This window comes from Dromaius novaehollandiae, chromosome 2, assembly GCF_036370855.1.
Source record: "Dromaius novaehollandiae isolate bDroNov1 chromosome 2, bDroNov1.hap1, whole genome shotgun sequence".
Taxonomy (NCBI): Eukaryota; Metazoa; Chordata; class Aves; order Casuariiformes; family Dromaiidae; genus Dromaius; species Dromaius novaehollandiae.
In genome coordinates this window covers 82,871,337-82,898,909 of record NC_088099.1, presented here as the reverse complement: position 1 = coordinate 82,898,909, position 27,573 = coordinate 82,871,337, and the positions used below count along the sequence as shown (strand labels likewise).

General features: G+C 36.4%; 1 protein-coding gene across 1 annotated transcript in view; it reads left to right on the top strand.

Moving 5' to 3' along the window:
* Nucleotides 1-27,573, top strand: part of DNAH5 (dynein axonemal heavy chain 5) — a 163,956-nt gene that overhangs the window by 50,636 nt on the left and 85,747 nt on the right. Inside the window, exons 12-30 of the mRNA XM_064506861.1 lie at nucleotides 2,528-2,635; nucleotides 2,836-2,921; nucleotides 3,730-4,051; nucleotides 7,843-8,049; nucleotides 9,167-9,338; nucleotides 10,617-10,762; nucleotides 12,900-13,062; nucleotides 13,590-13,823; nucleotides 14,595-14,785; nucleotides 14,875-14,974; nucleotides 16,344-16,480; nucleotides 18,032-18,233; nucleotides 19,813-20,048; nucleotides 22,215-22,433; nucleotides 23,140-23,202; nucleotides 24,192-24,430; nucleotides 25,282-25,522; nucleotides 25,996-26,195; nucleotides 27,008-27,161. Coding sequence (XP_064362931.1) covers nucleotides 2,528-2,635; nucleotides 2,836-2,921; nucleotides 3,730-4,051; nucleotides 7,843-8,049; nucleotides 9,167-9,338; nucleotides 10,617-10,762; nucleotides 12,900-13,062; nucleotides 13,590-13,823; nucleotides 14,595-14,785; nucleotides 14,875-14,974; nucleotides 16,344-16,480; nucleotides 18,032-18,233; nucleotides 19,813-20,048; nucleotides 22,215-22,433; nucleotides 23,140-23,202; nucleotides 24,192-24,430; nucleotides 25,282-25,522; nucleotides 25,996-26,195; nucleotides 27,008-27,161 — 3,420 coding nt within the window. The remainder of the gene's footprint in view (nucleotides 1-2,527; nucleotides 2,636-2,835; nucleotides 2,922-3,729; nucleotides 4,052-7,842; nucleotides 8,050-9,166; nucleotides 9,339-10,616; nucleotides 10,763-12,899; nucleotides 13,063-13,589; nucleotides 13,824-14,594; nucleotides 14,786-14,874; nucleotides 14,975-16,343; nucleotides 16,481-18,031; nucleotides 18,234-19,812; nucleotides 20,049-22,214; nucleotides 22,434-23,139; nucleotides 23,203-24,191; nucleotides 24,431-25,281; nucleotides 25,523-25,995; nucleotides 26,196-27,007; nucleotides 27,162-27,573) is intronic.

Sequence of the window (27,573 nt, the reverse complement as noted above, 5' to 3'; positions counted from 1 at the left end):
GTTGGAGCCATAGCTTTGTGTTATGATCTGTAGAAGCAAGAACTGCAACATTTTTGTCTTAAAAAAGAGTGTTTGGAAAAAAAAAAGTGTATTAAAGTGTGCAGTGACTAACACTGTAGGCTGTGTCCATCTCTTGCCCATTGTGCTAGGGGCACCTGGTCATTGCCTAGCACTGAAGACTCGTTCCATTGTGCTGGTGCTTGATGCTGCAGTCAGATTTTCCTTGCAGCTTGGAGTGGAACAAACCTCAGTTCCATTTCTGTGCTGCATAAATGCAAACAGATGTAACTTTGATTTCGTGAAATAAGTCATTTTTAGCAAAGAGGGAAAAAACCTTGGACTCTTAAATTTACCTTATTTAATTAAGAAAATAGTATGCTTTATTCTGGCAAAACAGATTATTAGATATGCTCAAAATCTGTACTCATCTAGAGTATGACTTGATAGCTTTGTCCTTGAATGAATAAAGAGTTAATTCACAGATGGCTGTCTTTGGGGTGAGGGAGGGAGAAAAGTGACCTACCTGCTTTGCACTGGAGAGCTCTCCAAGTCTAGACCTTTTCTTTTGTAACAGTGAAATCCCTTTGTATCACTATTTCTTTTGGCTTCTTTCATGGTCCTTTTATCTAATACAAGTGAGACTTGAACAACAAGGAACTCTTCTAAGAAAATAACCATGGTAAATCATGTTCTTTTCCTTCCTTCCTTCCTTCTTCCTGAAGGTTTCTTTTGTAGCACAACTTGACATGTAACAAGTAGATTCTTCCCTGCTTTCTGGAGCCTGAGTCAACTTTCCTTATTGTATATCTTAATTAGCACACTGTCATGATGACTATGGCACTTTATAAATGTTAAAATAATCAGAAGTATTCACTGTATGTAATTTGTAGACTGGTTTTAGAGATCACGTGATATATTTGCAATACATATAAATATGGTATTCTAATTTGCATTACCCTATCCTCTTCCTTTCTGCTATCACCATGAATAAATTACTTTATTGCTTTAGTTAACTAAGCCTAGGGTAAAATGTGAGCATGGTATTGTGCAACTCTCTGTTGCACTCCAGGGCTTTGGGCCCCTGACCACATCCTTCACACCTGCTAGTTTACTCCTTTGTTCTCTCCTGTAGTAAACTGTGTCTTTCTTCATGGAAAAAACCTAGGCACCTGGAAGGATAGCTTGGTCCAAGATCTGTTCCAGAAGGGCAGGATGGGTGTGAGCTGCTCCAAATTTTTCTCCCTTCAATGTGAACTGCTGTCTAGAGCTATGCAAACAGGCTTCTTAGCAACTCACAGTTTTCAGGTCATGATATGAAGGTATTATTTTCATAGGCTAAGACACAGGCATCTCATTTGGGGCAGTTTCAGTTGAAAAGCCACCTGTAACTATTAGCCCAGTGCTCTGGTACAGTCTGCAGACTCTGTACAGACATACCACATGGTCCATTGAAGCACTGAAGTCCTAAAGTAAAAGCTTTGTGCAAGCTCTAGGTACTATGAAGTCAATTTTATTTGGCAGGGGGGAAGCTTGGAGGTGGGTGGGCAGAATTATACATGCTGATGTGGAAAATACTATGTGGAAGGTTGTAGATGGTATGCATAAAGGGCAGAAAGTGAGTGTACTTATTTTTTAAAGGTGACAAAATTAAGGTACTAAGGTATTTGACATGGGGCCTAACCATAGTTATGTGACTTATTTTAGGGCTTGAAAAAATTTAAAATAGAATGCTATTATGTTGCAATTCTTTATACTTTACTACTTAGTTGCTCTCTAGGATTTGCTTTTTTGTAGAGGAAAACATTGAATTACAGCAAAGCAATAAAACTGAAGTTCATCTTCTTATAAAAAAATGACTGGAGTCTGCTGTGCTGAAAATATTGCATTTAGCTTCTCAGCTGTACAGTGGTAAACTGCTAGCATGCTTCATCACTAGTGGTTCATCACTAGAATTCCTTAACTGTGTGGACAGCTCATGGGAGATGCTGATTAAGACGTGCTTTCACTTGAGTGGACAACAGCAATGAAAGAGAAGTCAGGACTAATAAGTCTTGAGGTGGTGACGTGTTGCATCTTACCAGAATTTTTGAATAGTCCCTTTTTCTGTGAAATCAGTTAATTTAAAGACATGGGAAATACTAATGTGAAATTATTTTCCTATATTGAAATTGAACTTTGTTAACTTTCAAATATTGTTTGTTTTGTATTTTGAAGTACTGAACCTTTGCATAAAAGAATATTTAATGAGTAACACATATCTTTGATGAAAAGCAAGAGTTTGCATTTTCTATCAGTTCTAACTGAGTTAGAAGAGTAAGTAATATAAATGAAATTCATATAGACATTGCACCAACTTGCTTTTTGCAAACACATTATTTTGGTTTGCTTATATTGCTTAGTGAATACTGGTATCTAATGCTGAAGGTAAACTGTGAAGGTGCACAGCCCATTGAGTTAAATATTTCTGTGTGATACTTTTTTGATGAGACAATTTTGGTGATAACTTTTTTTCTCTGAAACTGTTTAGAGCATTGTTGACATTATGAAGAAAAAGCAGTACAATTTTTTGGATCAGCGCAAGACTGATTTTGACCAAGACTATGAAGAGTTTTGCAAAGAGATAAATGATCTTCATGTAAGTTTTATGTTTTAAATAATAACTCAATTTCCTGCTGATTTCTCTTGGAAAGCAAGGTACCTTTATCTGAGCTACCACCAAACAAATAATACAAAACTTAAAATGATAAATACTGTCAAATAACACCTGTTGTTATATTTAACGTGTGGGTATATTTGATGTAGTACTATATTGTAGAATTATTTTCTCTTTTCCAGGATCAGTTAAGGACTTTTATGGACTTCACCTTTGAAAATATTCTGAACACTGAAAGAGCACTGAGGATGTTGAAGAAATTTGAAAGGTACTGTGTCCTATCTAGTTTGCTAGAATTCTGTCAGGCAATGGAAATAACTCTTTGAGGGTGGTAGGAAAGGGGAGAAATAACTCTTTGAGGGTGGTAGGAAAGGGGAGAACAGAGCAGAAAACATCTTAAATACAAATGAAAAACAACTCAACCTCCTCTCCCCCAGCTATTCAGCTTTGGTAAGGGATATCTCCTCAGTAGTGTGAATGAATAAGAAACATCTATTTCCATGTATCAGCAAATGTAAAATATAAATGGACTTTGAACTGCGCCTTTAAAATTAGGATAGGTACGGGAATACTTTGTTATGGCTGTTAACATATATGCCTTAGTTTTGTCCTTTGATGATGAAATTAATTTATTGCCACAGGGCAGCTAGAAAAGGGCAAAATATTTGCATTAGGAAACAGTGAAAGGTGACTCGATAGGTTCATATTGTTGCAAAATAGCCTCAGTCTTCATTGTGTCACTTTTCTTATTATATTCTGTTTAATGGAATAGACTGCCAGTGGTGGCTGGTTACAACTGGCTGCAAATAATTTTAGTTTAGTGTTAGAAAACAGAGACAATGTAGAAAATGTGTAGGCTTACTTGGAAACTTCTGTCACCCAGCCTAAATCTTGGTTGCTTGGAATCAGGTTGTGAGAGTATTTGTTCAAGCTTAGTGAAAACTCTGTTTCTAAAGTAGTTATTTTCTAAGGAATGCAAGGGAGTCTGGGAAGATTGTGTTTTTCCAACAATGCATTAAAAGAATTTCAGAAGCCTTGAAGGATTTTTTCTGATGATTTTTATTTTTTTTAAGCAGATTAGAAATCCCAAGTCTTGGCATTGATGAAAAGTATCTGAAAATCCTTCAAAACTATGGTCATGACATAGAAACAGTCTCTAAGCTCTACACTAAACAGAAGCAGGACCCTCCATTGGCTCGTAATCTGCCTCCAATAGCTGGTAAGATCTTGTGGGCACGCCACCTGTTCCATAGGATTCAGGAGCCCATGGAGTCTTTTCAACAGCACCCAGCTGTTCTACAAACAGCAGATGGCAAGCGCATAATCCGCAACTACAACAAAGTAGCAAAAGTTCTTCTGGAGTTTGAGGTGATCTATCACAGGGGATGGCTTCAACAGGTAAAAAAGCTGATTTGGATTAAGATATTTCTTCAAAAAAATGCAGTGGATTTTTTTTGTCAATACACTAATAACATCCAGACTAGGTTGGATCTCTGTTGTGCCAGGCACAATTGAAACACTGTCTTACAACAGTGGGAAGGAATCTCTGGTTAATAGCAGTGGTCAGGTATGCCAAGGCGTAGACTTAGGACAGGGTACCTCCTAAGTGAGGGATGAAATGAGAAAAGATACCTTCATAATGAGTTTTTATTAATAAATAGTTCCTATACTGCCTGTAGCTGATCTTATGAGCACTTGACAGACCTTGTTAGTTATAATGAAAGACATTTAGTATGGAAATATATAACGAAGATTCAGTGATAGCTTTAGCTGCCCCTCGTTTTCTGCTATGACCTACTGACTCAGCTGCAATAAGATCATGTGTGAGGAGAGAATTTTTTTCATCTGGTTAGCTCAAGGTAAGATCAGGCACAGAAGTCTTCTCTGGTGTGGATAATGTGATTTTGTTTTTGAGTGATAATCCATGTGTACTCTCTGAGTGATGTACATATAAAAAGCATCCAGTCTCACCTGGCAGAGCACTTTTTTTCATCCATTTGGTAAGGCATTACACTCTGTAGTCTAATATTCTTCATAACATAGTCTAATATTCTTCAGAAAACATAGCTTACTTTAAACTCTTCATCTCATTTGACTAATTTCACCCTCTTGGTTTTTGTATGTAGAACCTCTGATTGCTTTCTAAAATGTAAATTCAGATCAGATGGCTTCTTCAAGGAGTACTTTCTAGCTTTCTAGTACTTTTCTACTACTTTGAATTCTCTGCAAGTTTCTACTATCCTATCTGAATACCCTCCACCTCCAGTTTCTCTGTTGCCTTGGCAAAGAGCACACTGCAGAAAAATTGGCTTCAACCTCTCAGATCTGAAAGGGGAGGGATCAAAATCTCAGATAACTCTTATGATGGAGGTGGCACAATTAACAATGAGGCTGTCACTTGTTCTTGGAGCTCAACGCCAGCTTTTGTACAAATATCAAATTCTCTGACACTGCTAAACACCAGTCTTCCAAAAGCCAGTCTTAGACAAGGTCTGTTACCAGAAGCTCTCGCTGTCTTATCCAGTCTGAATATAGTGTGATTTCGTGACTCTTCCTTCAGCCTACACATCTGCTCTCTCCATGAAGGTTTAACAGATCATCGAATTTGATTGTCTGATACTATATGTTGTGGTGTTTGTGTTGGCTGGGTGTACTAAAACTCAAGAGAAGTGACTACAGTACTAGAGGTTGTATGATGTCCTCTCTTCGGACTGCCTTGGCTCTGGAACTGTATTTCTTAGTGATAATCTGCCCAGGTGGTAATGAAAATCACCATATCTGGACTTAGAAATATCTTTAACTTCAAGTGCTTATTCTGTTAACCTGATTGTCCATCTTTGACTACATGGGCTCTTCACAGACAGTTTGTATGGTATGCATACATTCATGTTCTTCAGAAGAGGTGGTGTGGTGCTTCAGGAAGCTATTGTCATTTCCGTTTGGTGTTTATATCTTGGACTCAGCTTCAGTTTTGATTCCAGTACTGTGCTGAATACCTGCATTACCTCAGTAGTTCCAAGTATATTGAGGATGAATTTCCATGAATTGTGTCTGTTGCTGATATCAGGTCACTGCTTGGTCACCTTTTAAGATGGGTTCCTTGTCCCAGCTATGAAGACTAAGCAGGATGTATGCTTCTTGCTTGTGGAATTACATCTCTTTCCATTGGCGAGATGATCTAATGATTTTTTTTTCTGACACGTTAAAGTTGTACCATGCTGTGATAGAAGTCATTTGGTAAATTCTCCTTTCTGCTTTTACAAAATGACTGTAACTTCCAAGGTGTGAGGCTCTCCCCTGGTGATTAACCACCAATAATGTATGCCTGTGGAAAACAGCAGGTCAATGAGATGTGCTCCGCTGGAGAAATATTTTGTATCCTTTTTTATGTTCTCATTGATGCCTTTCTATGTGAGGTCCTAGTCCCTAGACACTGTGCTGGAAGTAAAAGCCTGGCTTCTCCTGTAGCACAGTCAAATCCCATTTGGCAGCCATGTAAATTCACCAAGTCTGCTCCAACTTTATACTTGTTAGCTGGGAACAAAGGAAGGTGGATTTGAACACAATTCCATGTGTTTGAAACAAGAACACGTCTTGAACGCACTTGGAAAGTATATCCACTTTATCATCAATGTACTTGCCTACAGTCCAACAACTTTGGCTACTGTTAGTCATCGTCTGTCTCCTCTTTCCGTGAGGCAACAAGAGCACAGACTGCTGTGGACATGAGTGTCCCGGAACACAAGGTGGAGCTCCTGCTCTACACGTGAACACAAAAGGGGGGCGACTGTCCTGTGGGGAATAGAAATATAAAAGAAAGAGGGTCATAGCATAAATTATTTCTCCTACTATTTTTTTTTCCTTTTGTACACTGGAAATCGTTTAGTGAGACTTTCTGATATTTTAGAACATTTTTGCTTTTCCCTGTTTATTTCTTAATGGCTACCACCCATTTTAGCCTCTTCTTTTAATAGCATAAGGTTTAAAGCCATTATTTTAGCATTATACCCAGTGTGGACATACTGAAATGACAAAATACTAGACTGTAAAAGGGGAAAAGATTGGCAGTGGGGACCATGAGTCTCTGAAGCACAAAGGAGAATATGATAAGATTTGTTGGTGAACTTTGGGGAAAAAATTCAGTGAGGTTGCTGTTTAAAGCAGCTGTACAGAGTGAGTTTAATGCTAATGGATGGAGCATGATCACTGGCAAAACTTGGCTAGATGTTCTTTTGAAAGATGTTGTGTAAAATATCGTAATAGCTTCAGTGTATATTATACAAGAAGAAAGAAGCGACCTGCAAAGGAATCAGTGGGTTACCAAACTATTACCTAAAAAAAAAGCTCCTTCTAAAACAGTGCATCAAATTTGAGAAGTGAATAACGATCAATAACTTTATGTCAGCAAAAGGAGAACTGAAAAATAAGAATAGCAGCAAATCATTTCCTGTAGGGAAGTTTTCCTTACCTAAGCCAGGACTTCTTCCTGGTACCAGCAAGCTTTTCATATGTAGTCTTAGGACTGTTCTCCCTTCTAATAGCATGTACAACAGATATTGCTGTAATATTCAAATACAGCAATTACAGCAATTAAACCAATAGTGTTGTTAGGCTTCCCACTTAAGAACAAAATATCTGTAATGCACGTTAATTTTAGTCTTCTTTAAATTTGCCCAAAGGTTGGATATAATTGGGAGTTGTAGGTAAGATTGGAGCCCAGTATAACTGTTAGGTAGTGGGGAACAAGTGAAAGGAGAAACTTGGAAACAGTTACAAAACATGTCTGAAGAAATTACCCAAGATGAAATTTAGTTCATCAAGGAGATTGTGTTTAGCATTCAAAATGTGCAATAAGTTTTAAGGAAAAGAGATTTCCACTTTCAGAGGATTGAAGTCAAAAAGTCTAGGACTCTGCTTTTAATATTTGACTGTGGGATGGGACTTACAGTGTTGAAGAACCTACAGAAAATGTCTGTGTTATGAAGAAAAGTTAATTTGCTTGGTAAGCATTCAGGTACATACAGGTTACATTAATAAAGTTTTCCAGCTCGTTCATACCATACCAATCTTCATTGTCAGCAATATCTGATTTTAGTATCTGATTGTGCCAAACTGATATTCGTGTCCGAAAAGAAGTATGTCTTTGTACTGATGTGTTTGATCAGGAATGATGACTTTGTTTCCCGCAGATTGAATTGACTAAAACAGGACTTCAGGCATCTCTCTTGGTAAAATCTCCAGAAACAGGAGAATTATTTGTGAATTTTGACCCTCAAATAATAACTTTAATCAGAGAAACAGATTGCATGGCTCACATGTGTCTAGAAATCCCACCATTTGCAAGTACTCTTCAACAAAATAGAGACCGGTATAAAAAGAACATCAGCAATTTACAGGTAGGTTTATTTTAGTTGTTTTGATGTATCAACAGTATGTTAAAATGTCTAGACTCTATACACATGGGAGAGAGAAAAAAGGAAGGCTAAGTATTATGCACTAAAAAAAAGAAAAGACAAGCCTATTTTTTATCTTTTTGACTCTTGTGAGGCACTATTTAAATGAATTTCTTCATTTGTATCTTATGTGAAATAACTTGAAAGATGCATGGGTCTGGGGCAGGAGGCATTGTAATCTTAGAGCTTGGGAAAGGGTTGAGGATGAGGGGGAAAGGAGACTTACAGGATGCCCAACTCTGTTACCAGTTTTCTAAATGGTAAGTAATTTATCTCTCATCCGATAATGGAGTCAACACTGGATGCACTCTGTCTTGACAGAGTGGGAGGGAGGAACACGTATATTTTTAAAAAGTGCAAAACATCCAGTAAACAGCAAATGGCAGTGTAGTTCCTGCACCAGTGTTTGACATAGATATCTGTGGAATAGCTAGAACTTCCCTTTGTCTCATCCTTTGAATCCTGTGGGTCGTTTTGTCTACGTATGAACTGACAGGTCTAGAGGACTGGAAAGGAGGGTTCAAAGATAGGTGTCCAGAAGACTATAGCTTCAAAGGATGACTTGATTCTGAACCAAGAAAAATTATTGTATCAAGCCCTAAAGGTATTGCGAGGATTGTTTCTTGCAAGATATGTGAAACTATAAGGGGGTTAAAGACAAGTTAGCTTTATTTAAAAATAAATAGCAAATTAAAGCTGTGGTAGGGCTGGCCTAAAAAAGCTGCTGAAAAACTTCATTTAGATGAATTAATTCTTAGGCTTTTTGTCTCCCGGATCATCCATTTAAGAACTGAAATATGCAAGCCGTTCCCTAAAAAACCTTCTACTATCTATAAAGATGAATTTCTGTGTAAAGTAGTACTTGCATTAGTATGAAAAGCAACAAATTTAAAATTTTCCAAAAATAATAGAAAAAAATTCCCAATTTATTGTCTCCTAAGAATTGCAGTGATATGCATCCAGAGGAGTTATCTTAATTTAAATCATGATAAATACATGGACATGAAGAGGTCTGTGTCTGTGAATTTTAACTAATACTTTCACTCTCTGTTTATTTCAGATGATGCTAGCAGAGTATAAAAGAATTAAATTGAAAATACAGCACCCTATTCAGCAACTGATGGCTCCTTGGTTAGCAAATATAGATGATGCTATCCAGCCAGGTCTAATGTTACTGACCTGGACATCTTTGAATGTTGAGAAATATATAAATACAATTTTTTACAAGCTAGGTAAGTCCACTTACCTTCTCCTGCTAACTTCTACTTGTATATTTCTATACAAATGTAGGGTATATTATTAAGCTTATTGTCCTTTATATGACTTGCACTAAATTGACTCATACATGAAAGAAATCACAATTTCCATCTATTCTGAACTTCATGAAAACTCTGTTTAAAAACAACACATTTTTGTCTCGCATCTTTTTCATAGTTTTGCTAATTTGGATGTGATGGCAGTATGGTTAAATTAAGCGTAAAATAGTACACAAAAGCTATTGTGTATTCTGACCTCGAAGAACAATAGTTACTTTTTCTTAAGAGCTCCCAGGTTTCACACTTCTCCTAATTTTGCATTCTGTTTCTGTATATACAAAATAACTTCTGAGGGAATAATTACTCAGCTAAGTTTGTACTGCCACTGCTCAATAGCTTATCCTATTAAATTTCCTTTTTAAAGTCAATCTCTTTAAAACAAGCACACACACACCTTCTTGGGGAGCAGCTTTAGAAAACAGGTGGGTTTGTGATCTATTTGAAAGAATATCACAAGACTGCAGTGAATTGCACAAGATTGAACAACGATTATCATTGTTTCTGAAGATGCTGAATTCCTGTTGCTTCAGCTTTAATATTACGTCAGACAAACTTTGGTGTTTGAAATGACTTAAGTCATTACAGTGTGAATTCTTTTTACTTTAAATGACAAATTAAAATGCATTCTCCATGCTTGCTTGACATTCTACTCAAGTGTTTAATTTCAAGTAATACAAGTAGTTTGAGTTTGAAACAGATACCTTTTGCTATTTCAATTTCAGCATTGAAAAAAGTGCTATGAAACTGTGAAAGTTCTGGTCATTAGTGTCTGTTGATTGTTATTTAATTTCTAAAATTTTTTGAAGGATGGACATTTTATTTGTCAAAAGTTTCTTTTGATAGGGGGTTGTCCAAGTAAATACTAGATTAAGCTAAGAAAAGGAGAAATATTCCTGGAACACCATGTAATTGAATTTTAATATCTTTATATTTCTGTATGAAATGTATATCAAGATAATAGACAAAATATTATAAAAATACATAAGCCGTGTGCAGCATTTGCTAGATGAGCATATGTTGTGCAGAACGTTAATTAAGAGTTCGGTGGTGAACCTTGCCGTATGAACTGCTGAAAGTGTAGAATTCCAGTGAAATGGAATATGGTAGTTTGAAGTAAAATATTAAGCCCGACTCTGAAAACACTATTATTTCAAACTTATATGCTTGTTTTCAATCTTCTGTTTGCTTCAAAAGCTGAGCTGGAGTTATCGCTTGATCGAGTAAATGACTTGGTTGAATTTCGTATTGATGCTGTCCTTCAAGAAATGAGTAGTGTGCCTCTCTGTGAGTTGCCAGAAGATGAACCACTGAACTGTGAGGAATTTCTCCAAAAGACTGAGGTTCTTAGATAAAATTTTCATAGAAAAGAGTTCAATGCCTTTCAACTAAGCTATTTTCTTTTTTTATGAGATAGAAGCACTGCAGAATTAATGAAGAATGTGTAGGAAAATGAAGTAAGGAAATACCCGGTTATTTAACTGGGACCTTAGAAATGAACACAAATGCCAAATGAAAAGATGTCTGAGAGGAGACATTCTTTTCTGAGCTTGTTAATGTCAAGGCCAACTAATGTATGATATTCCTTTTATGCTTTGATACCACCCAACTTGAATGTATTTCCTTTGGCATTCTCTTCTTGTTGTTGCCTTTTAATGTCTTTAAGGAAGGCAATTGTCTGTCTCATGCCTGTGAAGAGCCTTGTGGTGGTGGTAATGGGATGCTCAATAGGTATTCAGAAGTATGGATACCTGCAGGAAGGTACTCTGAGAGGAGCTTCTTCCTTTACCCCATCCAAAGACTTTTATGTATAGGAGGATGAACTGTAGCCATTTAAGCTGTTAGTCAGTAGGTGAAAGCTGATTAAATTAGTAAAAAAAAAAAAAAAAAAAAAAAAAAGTCAGAACTATTTTTTCATAAGGCAGTCATGAGATCTTCTAGCATTTTAGAACATAATATCTAACTTTTTTTTTCCTCCTGAAACAAAATTTGCCTTGGAAAAGATTGTAGAAGATCATGTAGAGTGTCCCCCATCCCTGGCTTCTTGTAGCAATAAATGCTACAAACAAAAGTCTTCATTCTCTCAGGGTACTTACCTTTTTGGCCTTCCCTCTTCTGTCCATCATAACAGCTCTTTTTGTAGTTAAATAAAAAATTAAATTTACAGTATTATTTACTGAATGTTTGACCCTTACAAACCTCACAACTCATAGATTTCTATGTTGATCCTGCTGCTGCTGTCCTGATAGGGCTAGTACTAAAATGTATATTTACTAAAGGAAAAATGTATAAGAAAGTGAGCATGAAAACTGTCTCAGTACTATGTAATAATTGATATTACTTAATGTTAATCTTCTGCTAGAAAGCTTGAACTGCTCAGTAGCAATCATAACACCACAATGGTTTATCTGTTTGAGTTAAATAGGGTGAGTGGTGTACTAACCCCAGTTAGGGATACAATGAAACTAGTATTGAGATTTATAAACTTATTTTAGTTTTTAATTAGAAAGGACTAGAAATAAGTTTTATCACCTGAAAGATGTCTTTATGCTAAAGAAATTGCTGCAGCAAGAATAGGCACACAGAGGAAAAAATACATAGCATTTTGTTTAATAGATACAGGGATATAGCAAAGCAGACCTGGCTTCTTTCTCACCTAGACTGAACCTTTGGGAAGATCAAAGATTGTCTTAAAGCTTTGGAAGTGACTGAATCTTGCTAAAGGCAGAATTTTTCCAATTACTGATTTTAATTAAATAGATGTATCCAGGTTTGAGTGAGCTTAAAGAAATAGGAGATAACAAAGAAGAAAAAAATAAAAGGCAGTCATAGATAAAATTTGTACTTGGCTAAAGTATACTTCATAAATTTTACCTTATGTTTTAAAGAAAAAAAAAATCTAACCAATACTTTAATATAGCTCCGATTTTCATTAAATCTCACTCTTTGTTTCCTCTTCCCCCCAGTTATAATTTTTATGTTCATTCTAATCGTAAGTACAGCTTTCTATGGATTTTAGTGCATATTTAACTGTAAATGCAAAATACAATTGGCTTATATTCTTTATGGCACAGCAAATTAATATAAAATCATAATTATTAAAAAAAAGGTTAAGTTCTCCCATGCATGCATTGCAAAGTTAAGAAATTTAAGAAGTAAGTTGAAAAAATACTTGCTTTTGGGAACTTTTTATTTTAACTATGTATTATAGAAGTTGATTCTTAATATTAACTCTAAGTGAGTCGTGTGATTTAGGAAAAAAGTCATAGCAATTTTGAAAGACAATTATGATGTTTTGTTTGGCACAAGAATCCAAAACTAAAGTTTCAGACAAACCAATTTAAAAATAATGTTGTGTGTTGAGCTTTTTCTGATGAATCTGAGGCTTTGAAATGTGTGTTAATAAAGGCTGGTATGACTGTGAAATAGCCGAAAGAATAGTGAATATAAGAACATGTTTTTGTTTTCGTTTGATAATAGGAGCTCTGTAGAAAAGGTTCCCAGACCTTACATTTAAAAAGCTCACTTGTGGAAGAAGCTGCTAATGAGCTGATTAACATGTTACTTGAAACTGAGGTACAGTTCACAAAAGAAGATGAGAATTCAGTTGTGCCCACTGGTGAAATAAATGGGAAAAGTTCAGGTAAAGAGATGATACTGTAGTTCTATGCTTCTGTTTCTTCTGTATGCTGATAATATATTCTGGGGAATATTGTAGCTCAGTTGGCTGAAGTATTAACCGGTGTCTAATATCTAAAGCCTTTTGTTTGAATTTGCCTGGGTAATGATGGATCATATCACAGTCATCTGTCATTTCCAAAATAGGCCAATATTATCAATATAACTTGCATATTTAAGTGCTAATGCTATAGAAGCAGCTACTTACAGGCCTTAATTAACAGCTGGATTTCTTAGAGACTGAATGTTAAGAAGTACTATCTAAATTCTGGTGATAATTATGCCAGTTCAGACTGAGTAGAGAAGATTGATAGGAGTAAGGAGTAAGGACCAATAAATTGAGGTACAGATGACAAATGAGTATTATCTAGCCAGAGTCTGATTTCTGTAGAGCTTAACTATACTTCAGACACATGTGGGTCATTGCTTTATTGTGTTTTTAAATTTCCTAAGTCAGGTTAACTAACTAGATTAATGATATTTTATCAACAGAAGAAGAAAGATCAAAAAGCCTGACTTCCTCCCACAATTCCCATGAGATATTGGCTGGACTATCACCTCTGGCAAAGAGGAAGAGAAAGGAATTGGAAGTGTTAGAGGAAGAAGGCCATGAACTGCTTTCTTACTTCAATCGTTGTAATATTGATGCCCTTTTGAAAGTTACTCGGAACACTCTGGAGACCATACGCAAGCGCATCCATGCATCTTCCATGATCAACTTCTTAGGTGGCCATATTGCAGTGCTTTGCCTTCTTAGTTGACCTATGAAAAGAAATTACCTATATGTAATATCCCAGAACGATATCAAACAGTCAAACATGTAAAAGAGGGGAAAACTGTTTGAATAAGCTGGTTTGTTATGCCACAATTTATTACATGATATTTTTCCAGAGGATTTTTCTTTTTTTTTCCTGTGAGAGGGGGAATGTGCCATGGTGGTACTGTTTCTGTTAGGACTGACTCCACTCTTTTGGAGCTGGATATTAAACATTATATGCAGTTGAGTATGTATAGGAGATCAGACTTGGTAAGTGGTTAACAGTTTGACCTTGGCTTTTGTATAAAACTGTACGAAAAAGCTAGAGAAAAAGGTGTATTCTCTTTCTCTTACTAATTGCCACAGAAACAATAGAATTGGTTTTTATCTGTATAGTATATGAGACATTCAATATGAAGAGAATCTAAGAAGCTTTTGGAATCTGGGAGTACAAGCTGGATAATGAGATTTTCTGTTAAACAGAGAGTGTAGATGCACTGGACAGGTTGACAAGGAGCTTCATGGAGAGAAATAGTATGGCACTTAACTTTGCTTATACTGCTGTAGACTGCTGACCACCACATGGTCAGTTGTAAATTACTCGGGAATCTTTTTTCCTTAAGAAATGATATTCAATATCTACCACTATGCTGTATAGATTGGTTTATATCATTATAATACCTAGGTTGAGCTCCTGAAAAAAATGTGAACAACTTTTTTTCTTTCTTTCTTTCATTTAGAAAATCACAGTTCCTCTAAGCAGAAAAAAAGTGCTTGTCCTATCTTTAAGACTAATATTAACCTGTCTATCCCTAATGTCATCATGACACCCTCTTTGGATGAGGTACAGCAAACGCTTAATAAAGCTGTAGATAGTATTGTCAGTGTAATGAAAGGAGTTGGACAGTGGAGTAAGGAGAGAATATCAAAGGTTTGTATCTTTAGTAGCCTTACTTAAAAAAAAAACATAATAGCCCCAAACTACTGAAAATAGAAAATGAATATTTATTTCTTCCACAGAAGAAAATGTTAGAGAGAAAAGTGGCTGATTTGCAGTGCGAGAGCAGAGACAGTGATTCTGATGATGGAGTGAAAGAGACTGGAATGAAAAACATGCATGGTAATGATAAACTCTGACATCACTGAATTTGAATTTTAGGTAAATGTGATTTATACAATATATGTTAAAGAATATTAAATAGAAAATGCATTGAAAGCAAGAGAGTAATGACTTCATAAAATTTAAACCACCTTAGGGAAGAAATAGGATGTAATAACAATGCAGAATTTTTCTTTTTGATTAGAGACCAGGCTTGCCTGAAGGTACTTGTCCTTGTGTGGATTTGAATAAGGGGCTGCTTTGTGGCTCTCAGAGTTATACTGCTTTGGGTTCTACCTGCAGTATGTGGCGAGTTGTTAGGGCACCATCTTGGGCAGCACAGCAGAAATTTTGAGTGAGTTAGGAAAACAATTATAGTAACTTACACTGTGCAAAAGATCTCTGTGATCTGCCAGTGTGGTTTGTAACTTGACATCTTAAAACTTTTGCTGAAATTACATTTAAGAAATGTGAGTTGATCTTCAACAACAACTATTATTCAATAGAAATATCCATACAAATTGCAGTATTGGTGGAGAGGGTTGTGCAGAGGGTTTTGAATAGACTAAAATTGCTAAAAGATGTTTAACTTAATCTGTTTTGTGATAAACCATGGAATTAGGTTATTGAAGTCATTCATTCAAAGGAAATTTAAGATGGTATCTTTGGTTGCTGGGTTGCTCTTGTGTGGACTTTTATAGAAAAAAATCAAATTAATTGTACTTTGTACTTCAGGTACTTCAAAAATACATTGCATGGTTTTAGGGTAGCTCTCTCTTACACACCTAAAAAATAGGGAATACTTGAACTGTTTAAGAAATGAAATTGTTTGATCAAAACCGAGAGTTTGTCTTGCCTGAAATGAAATCAGAAATTATGGTAAGTTCAACCTTTTGTAACTAATGGACCTTCCTTGTGTCGTTCTTACCTTTTGAGACATGACTGTGATAATCTTACAGGATTTAATCTTAATTTCAATTTCAAATTGTCAGTCTTGGCCTACCTCACATATCTGAGAAAATAAGAAAAGGTATGGACCTGGTCAGTGCCGACATTTCAATAAATCATTCAGGTGAAGTATACATGTTAATCCTTGGGGACAGGAGAGGGAAAAGGGAAGACTATATTTGAAAGATTAGAGTGGGACTTGTTCCAAATTTGGGAGAAATTCCAGAAGAAGCAAGTTTCCCCCCAGTAGGCAGGTTTATGAGTATGTGGTAGCTTTATCAGCCACCTAGATTTCTAACTGCTTTTTTGATTCGTAAGAACACTTAATTTTAAAAAGCGTGCTTACTGAGAAACAGGGCATGTGTTTTCATCTGTAGGAATTTGCTTGGCCTAAACCATGTTTGTTCTACAGCTGCTTCTGTGTTTGACTCTGCCTTTATAGATAGTGTTTCCCATGCACCATTGCTCAATTTGTCTGATCCAGAGCAAAGCAAGAACTACTTCAAGAGTGTTTCTGAGAACAAAGAAATTATTAAATTGGTATCGGTACTCAGCACTGTTATTAATTCTACAAAAAAGGTAAGACACTAGGCATGTTAATATAATATCATTATCCCAGGGATATTAATGTATTACTTTAATATCCTTGGGCAATAAGTGTGAGCATTTAAAGCACTGGTTAAACATATGAATGCATCTGGGATGGTGGATGGAGAACACATGTGTCTGCAAATTTGCAATTATGCTTTGAAAGCGTTATGTGAAGGTAAAATGTACCCAGTGTTCAAAGATTTATGAGGTTTGAGTACTATGGAAAGTAAAACTTAGGTCTGATTAAAAACCTTTCTCCAGGGGATAAAGCATCATTAAAAACATTAAATATAGTTGTGTGTATATAGTTAATACAGAACTGGTAGTAATTCTACAAGTGTGTTAAATATAGTTTTATTCACATAGAAATTCTAATGAAGCCAGCACAAATTCTGCCCCAATATGTAGAGTTTATCAAGCTTTTTGGAAGAGGACTGGCTGTCAGCTTGGCATTTGCGAAGAGCTGCACAGAACATGCTGCTGGAGGTTAGGAGATAGCTTAAGGGATATACATGATTTCTTTGCCCTTTTCTTATTCCCTATGCTCTCTAGTAATCTGTAGGTCTAGAAATGATATTTCTTTGGGGAACTCTGCATAGATTCTTCCTGGGGGCCAGTCCAACCTCACTGTGGAGCCTGGCCGGATGGAAATTTTTGACTCAAAACCTCATAACTTCCATGGTACTAAATCATAACTAGCAGAATGACATACAGGCTTGCACTGATGACTAAAGTGCAGTTGGTAACAGTACATAATTATCTTGCTATTTTGAGACCTAATATTTCATAATTGGAAGTGGGTTTTTTTTTGCCCAGCTTAAATGCCTGTAAATACTGTTTATTGTAAGTCATGATATGGATTATCTCTAGTAGCAGTCACCTCTCATTTACTTTTTTAATTAGCTGAGGTGATGAGATTTATCTTTTTCTAGGATGCTTGAGAACTACAAATATAATCCTATTGCAGACTCCTTAAATAATTTTAAAATCACAAATACCTGAATTGACTGTAGAATTAATGTTACATCACCAATGTTCTATGTGTAAAAAAAAAAAAAATCTGTCTTAACTTCATTATTCAGAGAATGAATTGAGTTACTGCTGTTTTTCTTACCTTGGGTCCTGGAGCTCAAGGTTCACTTGCTTGTCTAGTAAGTGCTAGAGAAGGATACTGGAGGAAATTGAAGAAAACAGCATCTTTACATAAGTTTTTGCTATTGGACAAATATACTGTACCTTAAAAAAAGTATTTTATTTCCCACAGTTTCTTAGGGTTTTACTGGCTGAGGAATCACTTCATTGGAAAATACTGTAATTGAGGTGGCAGATTGAAAGTGATTAGAATTCAGTGCCTGGCAAGGCTTTTAACTGCTACTGGAACCTGCTTGAGCATAAATTTACTAATAGCCTTCTGTTTAGTGAGATGATGCAACCCTCTCCATTACTGAGTACTTTGTGTTCTGACTAGTAGGTGCTGAGAAGTTACATGTATGCTACTATTTGCTCAGAATCTTTCTTTGGATGTCTAATGTGTTCCAGGAAGTTCTTACAGCTTTGGAGAGTTTCAGTTGTTACCACCATATATGGCAAAAGGACAAGGAGGAAACTATTGATAAATTTGTGATGGGAAACCCATTACTCTCTGAATTTGAATCTTGGATTCTTCATTTTCGAGACCTGGAGCTGGAAATCAACTCTAAGCCTGAATACATCTGTGTGGGAGCTATTGCACTATATACCGGTACAGTTCAGCTTTGCGCTTCTGTCTTGAGACATGTACTTTCTGACTCCAGTAGGAATAAGAAACGTGCTTAGGTTTGGAGAAGTTAACTAGGTTAAAGATGGAAAGGAGAAAGAGAAAATGGCTGTTTGCTGCTCTGGCTGTAAATCCATGCAAACAAAACACTTGTCTAACACAAGGGTGTTCAACTGGTGTTTCTTGCTCCATCTGGATATATCTGCTTACTTATGGGGTGGATGGTAGATGTTTGTCTATCCTTCTTTCAGTGACTCCCATAAGCAGATAGTTTATGGGACTAAGAGATATGCTTATCTTGTTTTTCTCCTTGCCTGGCTGCATGTAATGAGACATAAGTGAGCTGCTGATATCAACAAAAAAAGTCTTTAACACAATTAGTTAAGTGAAGCATGTATGTTGTTGCTGATATCCTTTTTGCTACAGAAGCCAGGGCTCAAATCTTCACTTTTCACTAGCTGAGGTCCCACATCACACAACTAAACTTTGCATAAGCATTTTACAGTAGTATAACATGGCAATAATGATCTATGGTGAACTGTAAGAAATGCATGCAGCTGATTTTGCAGTGTATATCAAAGCTGAGGAAACAGAATGGTTTCTTCCTATGTGTTTGACTGGGAAAGAGGATCAACCAACTGTTCTTCATTATATAGTGAAGCTTGGCTGGAAAGAACTAGAGAAACAAGCTGGCTGTTTCAAGCCAAGGGAGGCAAGGTAGGTCTGATACTTAATAAACCAAAAAGAGCCATCAGGTGTGAGAGCTAAGCATGGAAAAAGGCACTGTGTCAAAAGGAAGAAACACAAGTGAAATCTGCAAAGTGAATGGATAGGTAGCTTTGTCAAGGTTGAAATTATGTCCAGCTACATACTGGAATATGTCCTACATACAAAATATATCCTACATATTTTATGTAATGCTTGTGGTGGTATTGATTTTTGTCTCCTTTGTGAAGAACTGTGAGGAGGAAATTTGAATGGAATGGCAGAGCTCTAGGGATACAGGCTGAATTGTTGCAACATTGGGCAGCAACTTGGCAATACTTCAGTTTACACTCTAAAGGCTTGTCATTTGGTTCCACTGATGCTAACAGTAAAACTCTTAAAAGGCTGATGGACCGTTTGGTTTTATTAAACCAGACCTAACTTTCTGTTTCTTCTGTTCCCATTATCAGACTCTTGCTTTTCCTGTTCCATGCGTGATTTTTTAAAAGATTAGTTTTTAAGAAGATGTTAGACTGAGCTAAAAGAGAATATTGGCCAGTTTGTTACTGACGTGTAAAACAGGAATGTGTATAGTGATATATGAACAACATGGGAAAAGTGTGGAGACCAACAATGGATTACAGTAGGAAAGATGGTGTGTTCTGAGAAAACTAGGAGGAAAACAGTCCTGAATTGCAAACAATCCTATAAACGACTGAAATGTGACAATGTGATTTCACCTCCTCTGTATGCGAATGGCTAGACTGAAAAGCTGGAACATGTATTGAAACAAGATTAAAAGTGCATCTTAAGAAATATTTGAAAATCTAAGTATCTGTTACATATCCAATTTTTTTAGCTGATCTAAAGCTGGCACTGAGAGCAGAAACCAAAGCTTGGATGAGTAAACTGGGGTGTCACTGTAATAAGAAGTATCGAACAGAGATGGAAACAATTTTCACTTTCATAGAGGAAACTGGCAAGAAGTTAAATCGCCCCGTCGAGGATCTGGATGATATAAGAACAGCCATGTCTGCATTAAAGGAAATCAGAGAGCTACAGATCTCCATAGACTCTCAAGTTGGGCCCATTGAGGTAATTAAAAGGGTTGTTGCATACATGGCTACTGTTTGTACAGAGCAATTATTTTCTGAGTTAAAGCTTAACAATGCACTTTGAAAAGGTATGTTTTCATGTGTGTTAATGCTTGGGTGGCAGACCTTTTGTATTCCTGTAAACCTTTTTTGCGAGCAACTGATTAAGGCAAATGTAAACTTGTTGAGACAAGAGGTGGCTTAGTAAGCAGAGTAGAGTAGAAATTGAGTGGTTTAGGTGAGATGGAAATGAGAATAAGAATGTTTTTGATTCTTTATGTAGAAGAAGTCTAATCAGATATGAAAAACATCGATTTTCCTATCTGTCATTTTTTATTTTGCAGCAGCTTAGCCTACAGAGGAGGAGAAAGCTAATTTCAGGCAAATTAGAGTATGTTATATGAGAACGTGTAGGAGTGATTGCTTTGCCAGTAAGATATATCCTGGGTGGAAAAACATGGACTGCTGACATCCTTAAAGAAGTTCTTTTAATAGCATACATTTATTAAGCATTTGACCAGGAGCATAGGGCTTCTGGTCAAATCACAAGTAAAAATATACAGTAACTGTTTCTCATCATTCCTGACCTGGTATGGATATAAGGATATGAATATAAGTATACTGTAGTTTGGCAAAATGCACTGTTGCCTAGATGTTCAATAGAATTTTATTTGCTAAGGCATGTTCATGATTCCTGCTTGACAATGCTTTTATTATCAGGGTTGTGTCTTTATTTTTTTAATTAAAGTTGTTTAATACAGAATTAATTTCTTCCAAATACTGAAAAATCTAATCTTCTATTTTAGAGGTATAAAAACTCAGTTTGTCATCAGGCAAACCTGTATTTTCTCACTCAGTTTCTTTGAGCTGGAGTAATCTACAGAGTGCAGCATGTATTCATATGTGCAAATAATGGAAGTGAACAAGGCATATTTGGTAGCTAAGAAGGACTGTATCACTCAGCCTTAGAAGCTGTGAGGGTCCTCCTAGTCCCATGATGTGCAAAATAGGATTCATAGTTAATGGTGAGAAGCAAAGCATATCAGCACCCTGGAACCATCTGTGAAATTGTCATGGGTAATGGAGTCTCTTGGGAACTGGCATTTCAGAAGTTCCTGCCAGGACCAGTACCTGTTTGCTCTGTGATGTGGAGCCAAGGCACAAGCTGTGGTAGTCAAGGATTCCTAGACTTCCAATCCTGCAAGGAAGAGCCTGGGCTCCCTAGGCACAAGGACTCAATCTTCACATTTTGGAAACAGAGGTTGACTGAGCAAGACAACAGACAGATCATTTTTGTTTCCATTTTCATAATTTGTCTGCAAGTTGATCAAACTGGAAAATGTAAATGGAAGTAATTCCAGTTTAATCAAATTTGAATGAAAGTGTTAGGCTGCAAAATTCCTTGGTACTCTACGCTATGCTAACTCACAGTAAGTGAATTTCACCTACCTTTTAGCCTGAAATATAGCTAGTGAACTTCACTTGCATTTTTGTGAAATTTGGCTAAGGGTTTCAATACGTGGTAGATAACAAATCGGTGGTATGAATGGAGATCAGTGTTCTGGAGAAACAGAGGAGCAGAAAGTAGATTTATAATCATGAGAATGAGAGATAGCTATAACTTTTGAAATAGTTACAACATTTTAGTTGTGGTAATCTTCCATGTGGCTTCCTACTGCTTTTGTGCTGAAAACATGAAGTGGGGCTTAAATGTCCATATGGAACAGAGGTTTGTTTGCTTCACTTACCTGAAGGCCTCTGGTTAGTTGTTTCTTCATAGATTGCTTCCTCTAATATTCTGCTTGGCTCATAATAAATAAGGCATATATCAGAATAACGCTGTTGTTAAATGAAACTAAAACCTGTAGACTTTAGCTGAAATAGTTTTTAGAGAGGCAGATTGCACTAAGGCAAAAAATCCGTCATGAGCAGAAAGCTATGTGAAAGGTAAGGAGTTAAGGAGAGAGAACTAGTTTTCATTTTGATGTTTCTTTCAGTTTGGCATTGGTTTGCCAGATTGGTGCCAACTGCTGTGCAAAGCAACACATTTCCTATTCTTTCTAACAAATCATTCTCTGTTCCGAAGTATTTAAAATGTTAGCATACATGTATGTGTAAAATTAACTTCAGTTACTGTTTTGGGTATCTCGACCCAACCTTCTGACAGGAATCCTATGCTATGTTAAACAAATATGATCTACTTGTGGCCAAGGAAGAGACAGACAAGGTGGACACTTTGCATTACACTTGGGAAAAACTGCTAGTCCGGGCAAATGAAGTACAAAAACAGCTGATTTCTTTGCAGCCAAACTTCAGAGGAGAGCTCATTCGCACTGTGGAGATTTTTATTGACGATTGTGCACAATTCTATTTGGATTATGATCAGGTGCGTATTTGTGGTGCGTTGTAGTAATGGAGTTTTTGAGGAGCAATAGGAGCATGGAAGGATTCTGGATGTGCCTCTGCTGTCTGAAAGATGTTTATGCTCACAAATGTGATACTCGAGTTAAATGCATGGCAGGCTTTGGTTATTTTGTGTGTATGCGACTAAAGCCTGTAATGCTAATAATCAGCTCTTAAAGAAAACGTGGTGACTGGTGAGGCTTTATGTTACGGGGCTTGTTAGAACACACAGATGTGAAGGTTGGAATTAATGAGAAATTATTTTGAATGTTAGAATGTAAGTTTTCTGATACTGAATATAAGTACCTGTTGCTTCAGCTCTTACATTCTCCTTTTTAGTAGAATATAAATAAGCCAAGCTGAACCGGTCTTGCATCACCTTCTAATTAATGCTCATTTTTACTTTGAAAAAAGGGCTACCATTGCCTATATTTTACAGTATTAAGAAGACTCCTTCTCTATTAAAAAGAAAATGAATTGCCTTTGGTGTTCTGTACTGAAAACTAAGTGGCTAGCATGGGGAACCAGGTGATCTCTTGGTTCAGCTGTTACATTATTTAGGGGTGAAATCCTGCAGCAGCAAAAATGATTGAATTTAGCATTTAGAATTTGCTGTTTAGAAATAAATTGTGGTTATTTCCCCCCCCCCCCCCAATCCACTATTTAACTTTTTTTTTTTTCCTCCCCAGAATGGGCCAATGGTGGTTGGCTTAGAGCCTCAGGAAGCCAGTGACAGGCTTACTATGTTTCAGGTACTGTTAATTCCAATTAAAAATTAGTACAAATAAACTAACACCTGAAGGCTTTGAGAATGTGAATCAGAGTAGTTGAACTAATTTTCACTGATAAGTAAGGTTACAAATTGGACAAAGCCTGTTTTTGAACTTAAAGGAAGCTTAGTTGGCATTTTTTCTATGAGTTTTCAAGGAATACTGATTAAAATGATGTTTTCAGGAGCTATATAAGAGAAAGGCTGCATAGATAATGAGTAATGATTACTAGATTCAGATGTCCTAATGTGGGAGCCTACTCTCAAATTTAGTATATTTGGCTATAAGCTGTTCTTGTGTACATCATTATGTCTTTTCCTCACAAGGTTGCACTTCTGCCCAATCTCATTGTTCCTTATTTATTTATTTATTTATTAAACACTATTAAAGGATTCCATTCAAACTGACTACTGCTCCTGCTGAAACATTTCTTCATACCATGGTTAATTTCTCTTCCTGTAATGATGACTTTTAATTGTCTTCCTTTTCCCACAAGGCAGTTGATTTGGCTTCCTCCTACATTCCTTCAGTAATATAAAAATTGACAAGTAAATTTATTTTCTTTAACTGCTGCTTAAACATAGTAATCCTTACTGCACACTTTCATTAAAAGAACTTCACAGCACACATGTAGAGGTAGAATTTGCTGCATCCGCCTTTCATTGCTTTGCATATCATACTCCACCTCTTTCAAGTGCAAGTTTAGCATTTACTATTTCTTCTATCGCTGTGCCATGTGGAGAAAACAGCCTCCCCACCAGCTTCTCAAGATGTGCCTCTGAATTCTTAATTCCCTAAAAGTTACTTTTTCCATGAAAATCTCAAAAAATAGCTGTTGATAGTGTAAGTTGTTAGCATTTCCTATACATATTTTTAGATTATTTCTGATTTTATTCACTAAGGCAGCTTTGAGCATAACCCCAGACCTTGAATTTTGATTTACTTATTTCTTTTTTCTTTTTTCTTTTTAGAATCGATTTGATAATCTCTTTCGGAAATATATTACCTATACTGATGGAGAAGATCTTTTTGGTTTGCCTGTTACACAGTATCCTCAGCTACTTGAGATAAAGAAGCAACTGAACCTGTTACAGAAACTCTATGATCTATATAACAATGTAACTGACACAGTTAATGGCTACTATGATATTCTTTGGTCAGAATTAGAAACTGGAAAACTTAACAGTGAACTTCTGGAGTTTCAGAACAGGTAAGAAACTGCTTATGTTTGTGAAGATGCCTAAAATACTTTTGTTACTTCTTAAATATGGTTAAAATCAGCTAGCACCTGTAATCATATCTAAGCATGTTTTTGTTCATTGAAGTGTAAATTTTAATTGAAAAATATATCCATTACTAACAATAAAATAAAGGAGCCAGGTTAGACTCTAAACATTGAAGCTTCCTGTTCCTTAGAAAGCTTCTCAGTTAACTGGGTTTTTTTTGTTTTGTTTTTTTTGTTTTTTTTTGACAAGATTGGAACATACATTAAGAATTAGTATTTATTTTGTTTATAAATGGAAATTTCATTTCTTTTAGTCATCAGATTATTATTCACGAGACAGAGATTCAGCCTTGTTGTCTAATGCAAGTTAGTGAACTACTGAATATTTTTGCTACAAAATGGGATAATTACATGCATAGCAGCTGAATTTTTCATCAAATTAGGAATCAAATGATTTAAAGAATTAAATCTGCCTGTTCTGAGGGAAAGGGTTTCTGCTAGAGCACAGAGCAGTCCATATCATAAGCCTGGCCAAAAGATGAAATCAAGATATGAAATGGCCTGATTGTGGCTTCTGGATATCAGTTGGACAAAGTGTATCAGAATAATGCAACAACACTCCCCAGGGTGAGCAAGTAGGCTGCCAGCTATCAGGCAATGAAGTATAAATGAACCAGGTTTTCTCACATATTGGATCACATGTAGAATCTCTAAAATGCAGAGGGCCTGAATTCAGAAGGTATGTGGTCTGCTGTTAAAACCCCATATAGGGGGTAAATGGGTAGCAGTAAGACTATCTGAAACTGTTTAATAAAGCTTGGCTTATTTTTGTGTAGATGCCATAAGCTTCCTCGTGCTCTAAAAGAGTGGCAGGCCTTTCTTGACCTAAAGAAGATCGTTGAGGACTTGAGTGAATGTTTCCCATTGCTTGAGCGTATGTCAAATAAAGCAATGATGCCTCGGCACTGGAAGAGGATTACAGATGTCACTGAACATATCTTTGATGTAGAAAGTGAAACATTCAAACTGAGAGATATCATGGAAGCTCCACTATTAAGATATAAAGAGGAAATAGAGGTACTGGGAAGGAACAGAAATGGATGCATGAAACTAAATGTGGTACTAAAATAGTTTATGAGTAAAATTAGTAAGAAGGAGAACAGAATGGTATTTTTTCTAAAGAAAAAAGAGGAATGGACCACCACGTCAGTTTTCTGCATAAAAGAATGAAGCATGTATACTGTGGTGTCAATGCCTCTCTTTAAAACACACAGCTTGGCCCAGGAATTAATTTGTGAAAGTGATTTGCTTTGCAATATTAAGAGTATGAAATGTAATCACTGTGTTACCCTTTTATTCCTGCCACTGTTGGCCATATTGTGATGTGGGATATGGGTTATTAGCTATGATGTTTGTGCGTCTGTAGATCTTTCTACTCGATAAATGATTGCTCATAAGCCTAACGAGGGTTAATGAAAATACCAGTTAGTTGTGGATACCAGAGGCTTGAACTCTTAATGGCTTGTTTTGATGTGCTGTTTATTTAAAAGGATATCTGTATAAGTGCTGTGAAGGAGAGAGACATCGAGCAGAAGTTAAAACAAGTGATAGCTGAATGGGACAACAAAACATTTATCTTTGCAAACTTTAAAACCCGTGGGGAACTTCTCTTAAGAGGAGACAGCACATCAGAAACAATTGCTAGCATGGAGGACAGCTTGATGATTCTTGGTTCTCTCATGAGTAACAGGTAACAGGAAAGGGGGGATGTAAATACTGGCAGGAGGCTTTGGTTTACTGAACATAGCTGTCTTCCACAAAGAAGGAAAATAAACATTTAGGTCAAAACTAACAGCTTCTTTGTCCTTGAGCTGTTCATGGCCTGTGTTACTGCTTTAAGCTCTTTTGAAAGAAAGGGGATGCAGTTCTGACTTCCTGACTAATCACCTTGACAGTTCCCCTGGATGTAGGATAGCGGTGATGAGCGTGAAAGGGACGATTGCATCAAACTGACTGGTTATGGCACGGGTCCTACTGCCTCACAGGCACTGCTACTCTGCCCCCAGTGCTAGGTCACCACCTCTCTTGCAGAGCCCATTGCTGAAGAAACAAAAGATAGCGGTTAAAAGGAACTTCAGTTTGTCATTTTTTTGTGTGTCAAAGCCCCTAGATAAAATCAGGAACACAGAACATGATTGTCAGGCAGATGTTCAAAAGCAAGCATTCAATTGATAAGGACCTGGTCACTGGGAGTCTTGCAGCTTTCAAGATGTTGTGTAGTCCTTTTCTGAAACTGGTTTACTTTAGAATGAAATTTAAATCTTGCTCCTGTTCAGCTCCTGCTGGATTAGAGCTGTGCTAGACACCTTGTGTTCAAGCAGCAAGTTGGAGCTGATTTGGTTTACACTGAATTGAATGAGGTATGGATTTGTATTCCTTCACTTCACAAAGTTACAAATGGCAAAATTATTCTCCTTCTTATGAATAATGTTTTGAAGTTTGTGCTGGCTTTTAAAAAATTGTTTGCTTCTTGAAGTAAAGCAAGTGTCTTTTTTATTTTAGATACAACGCACCATTCAGGACACAGATTCAAAAATGGGTGCACTGTCTTTCCAACACAACGGACATCATTGAGAACTGGCTGACTGTACAGAACTTGTGGATTTACTTAGAAGCTGTTTTTGTTGGTGGTGACATAGCAAAGCAGCTTCCAAAGGTTTTCAAACGTACCTTTTTTTCAGCTAGATTTCCTAGATTTTAAGAGTAAAACTTAACTCTGATGACATAATTAAGGCAGTAACATAAGCTTCATTGTTTTGGTACTTAACAAAACTAGACTTGCTAAGATGTTAGGTAAACAATGCCAGCAGAAGTATACTATTAGAAAGAAGAATAAAAATTTGCAATCCAGTTGATCTTTTCATGTTGAAGTTGTTAAACTATTAACCAATATTTGCATAAGTGTAACATCTTACCAGCCTAGTAGTACCTAAAATTTTGCTAGGAATACTTATCTTAAGCTTTCCTACATTGGTTTTTGAAGCAAAAATCATCTTTCATTTTTAGAAAAAATATTCAAATGTGGAGCATGTAATTCAAATATAGTGAATGATGGGGGTGGGAAAAAA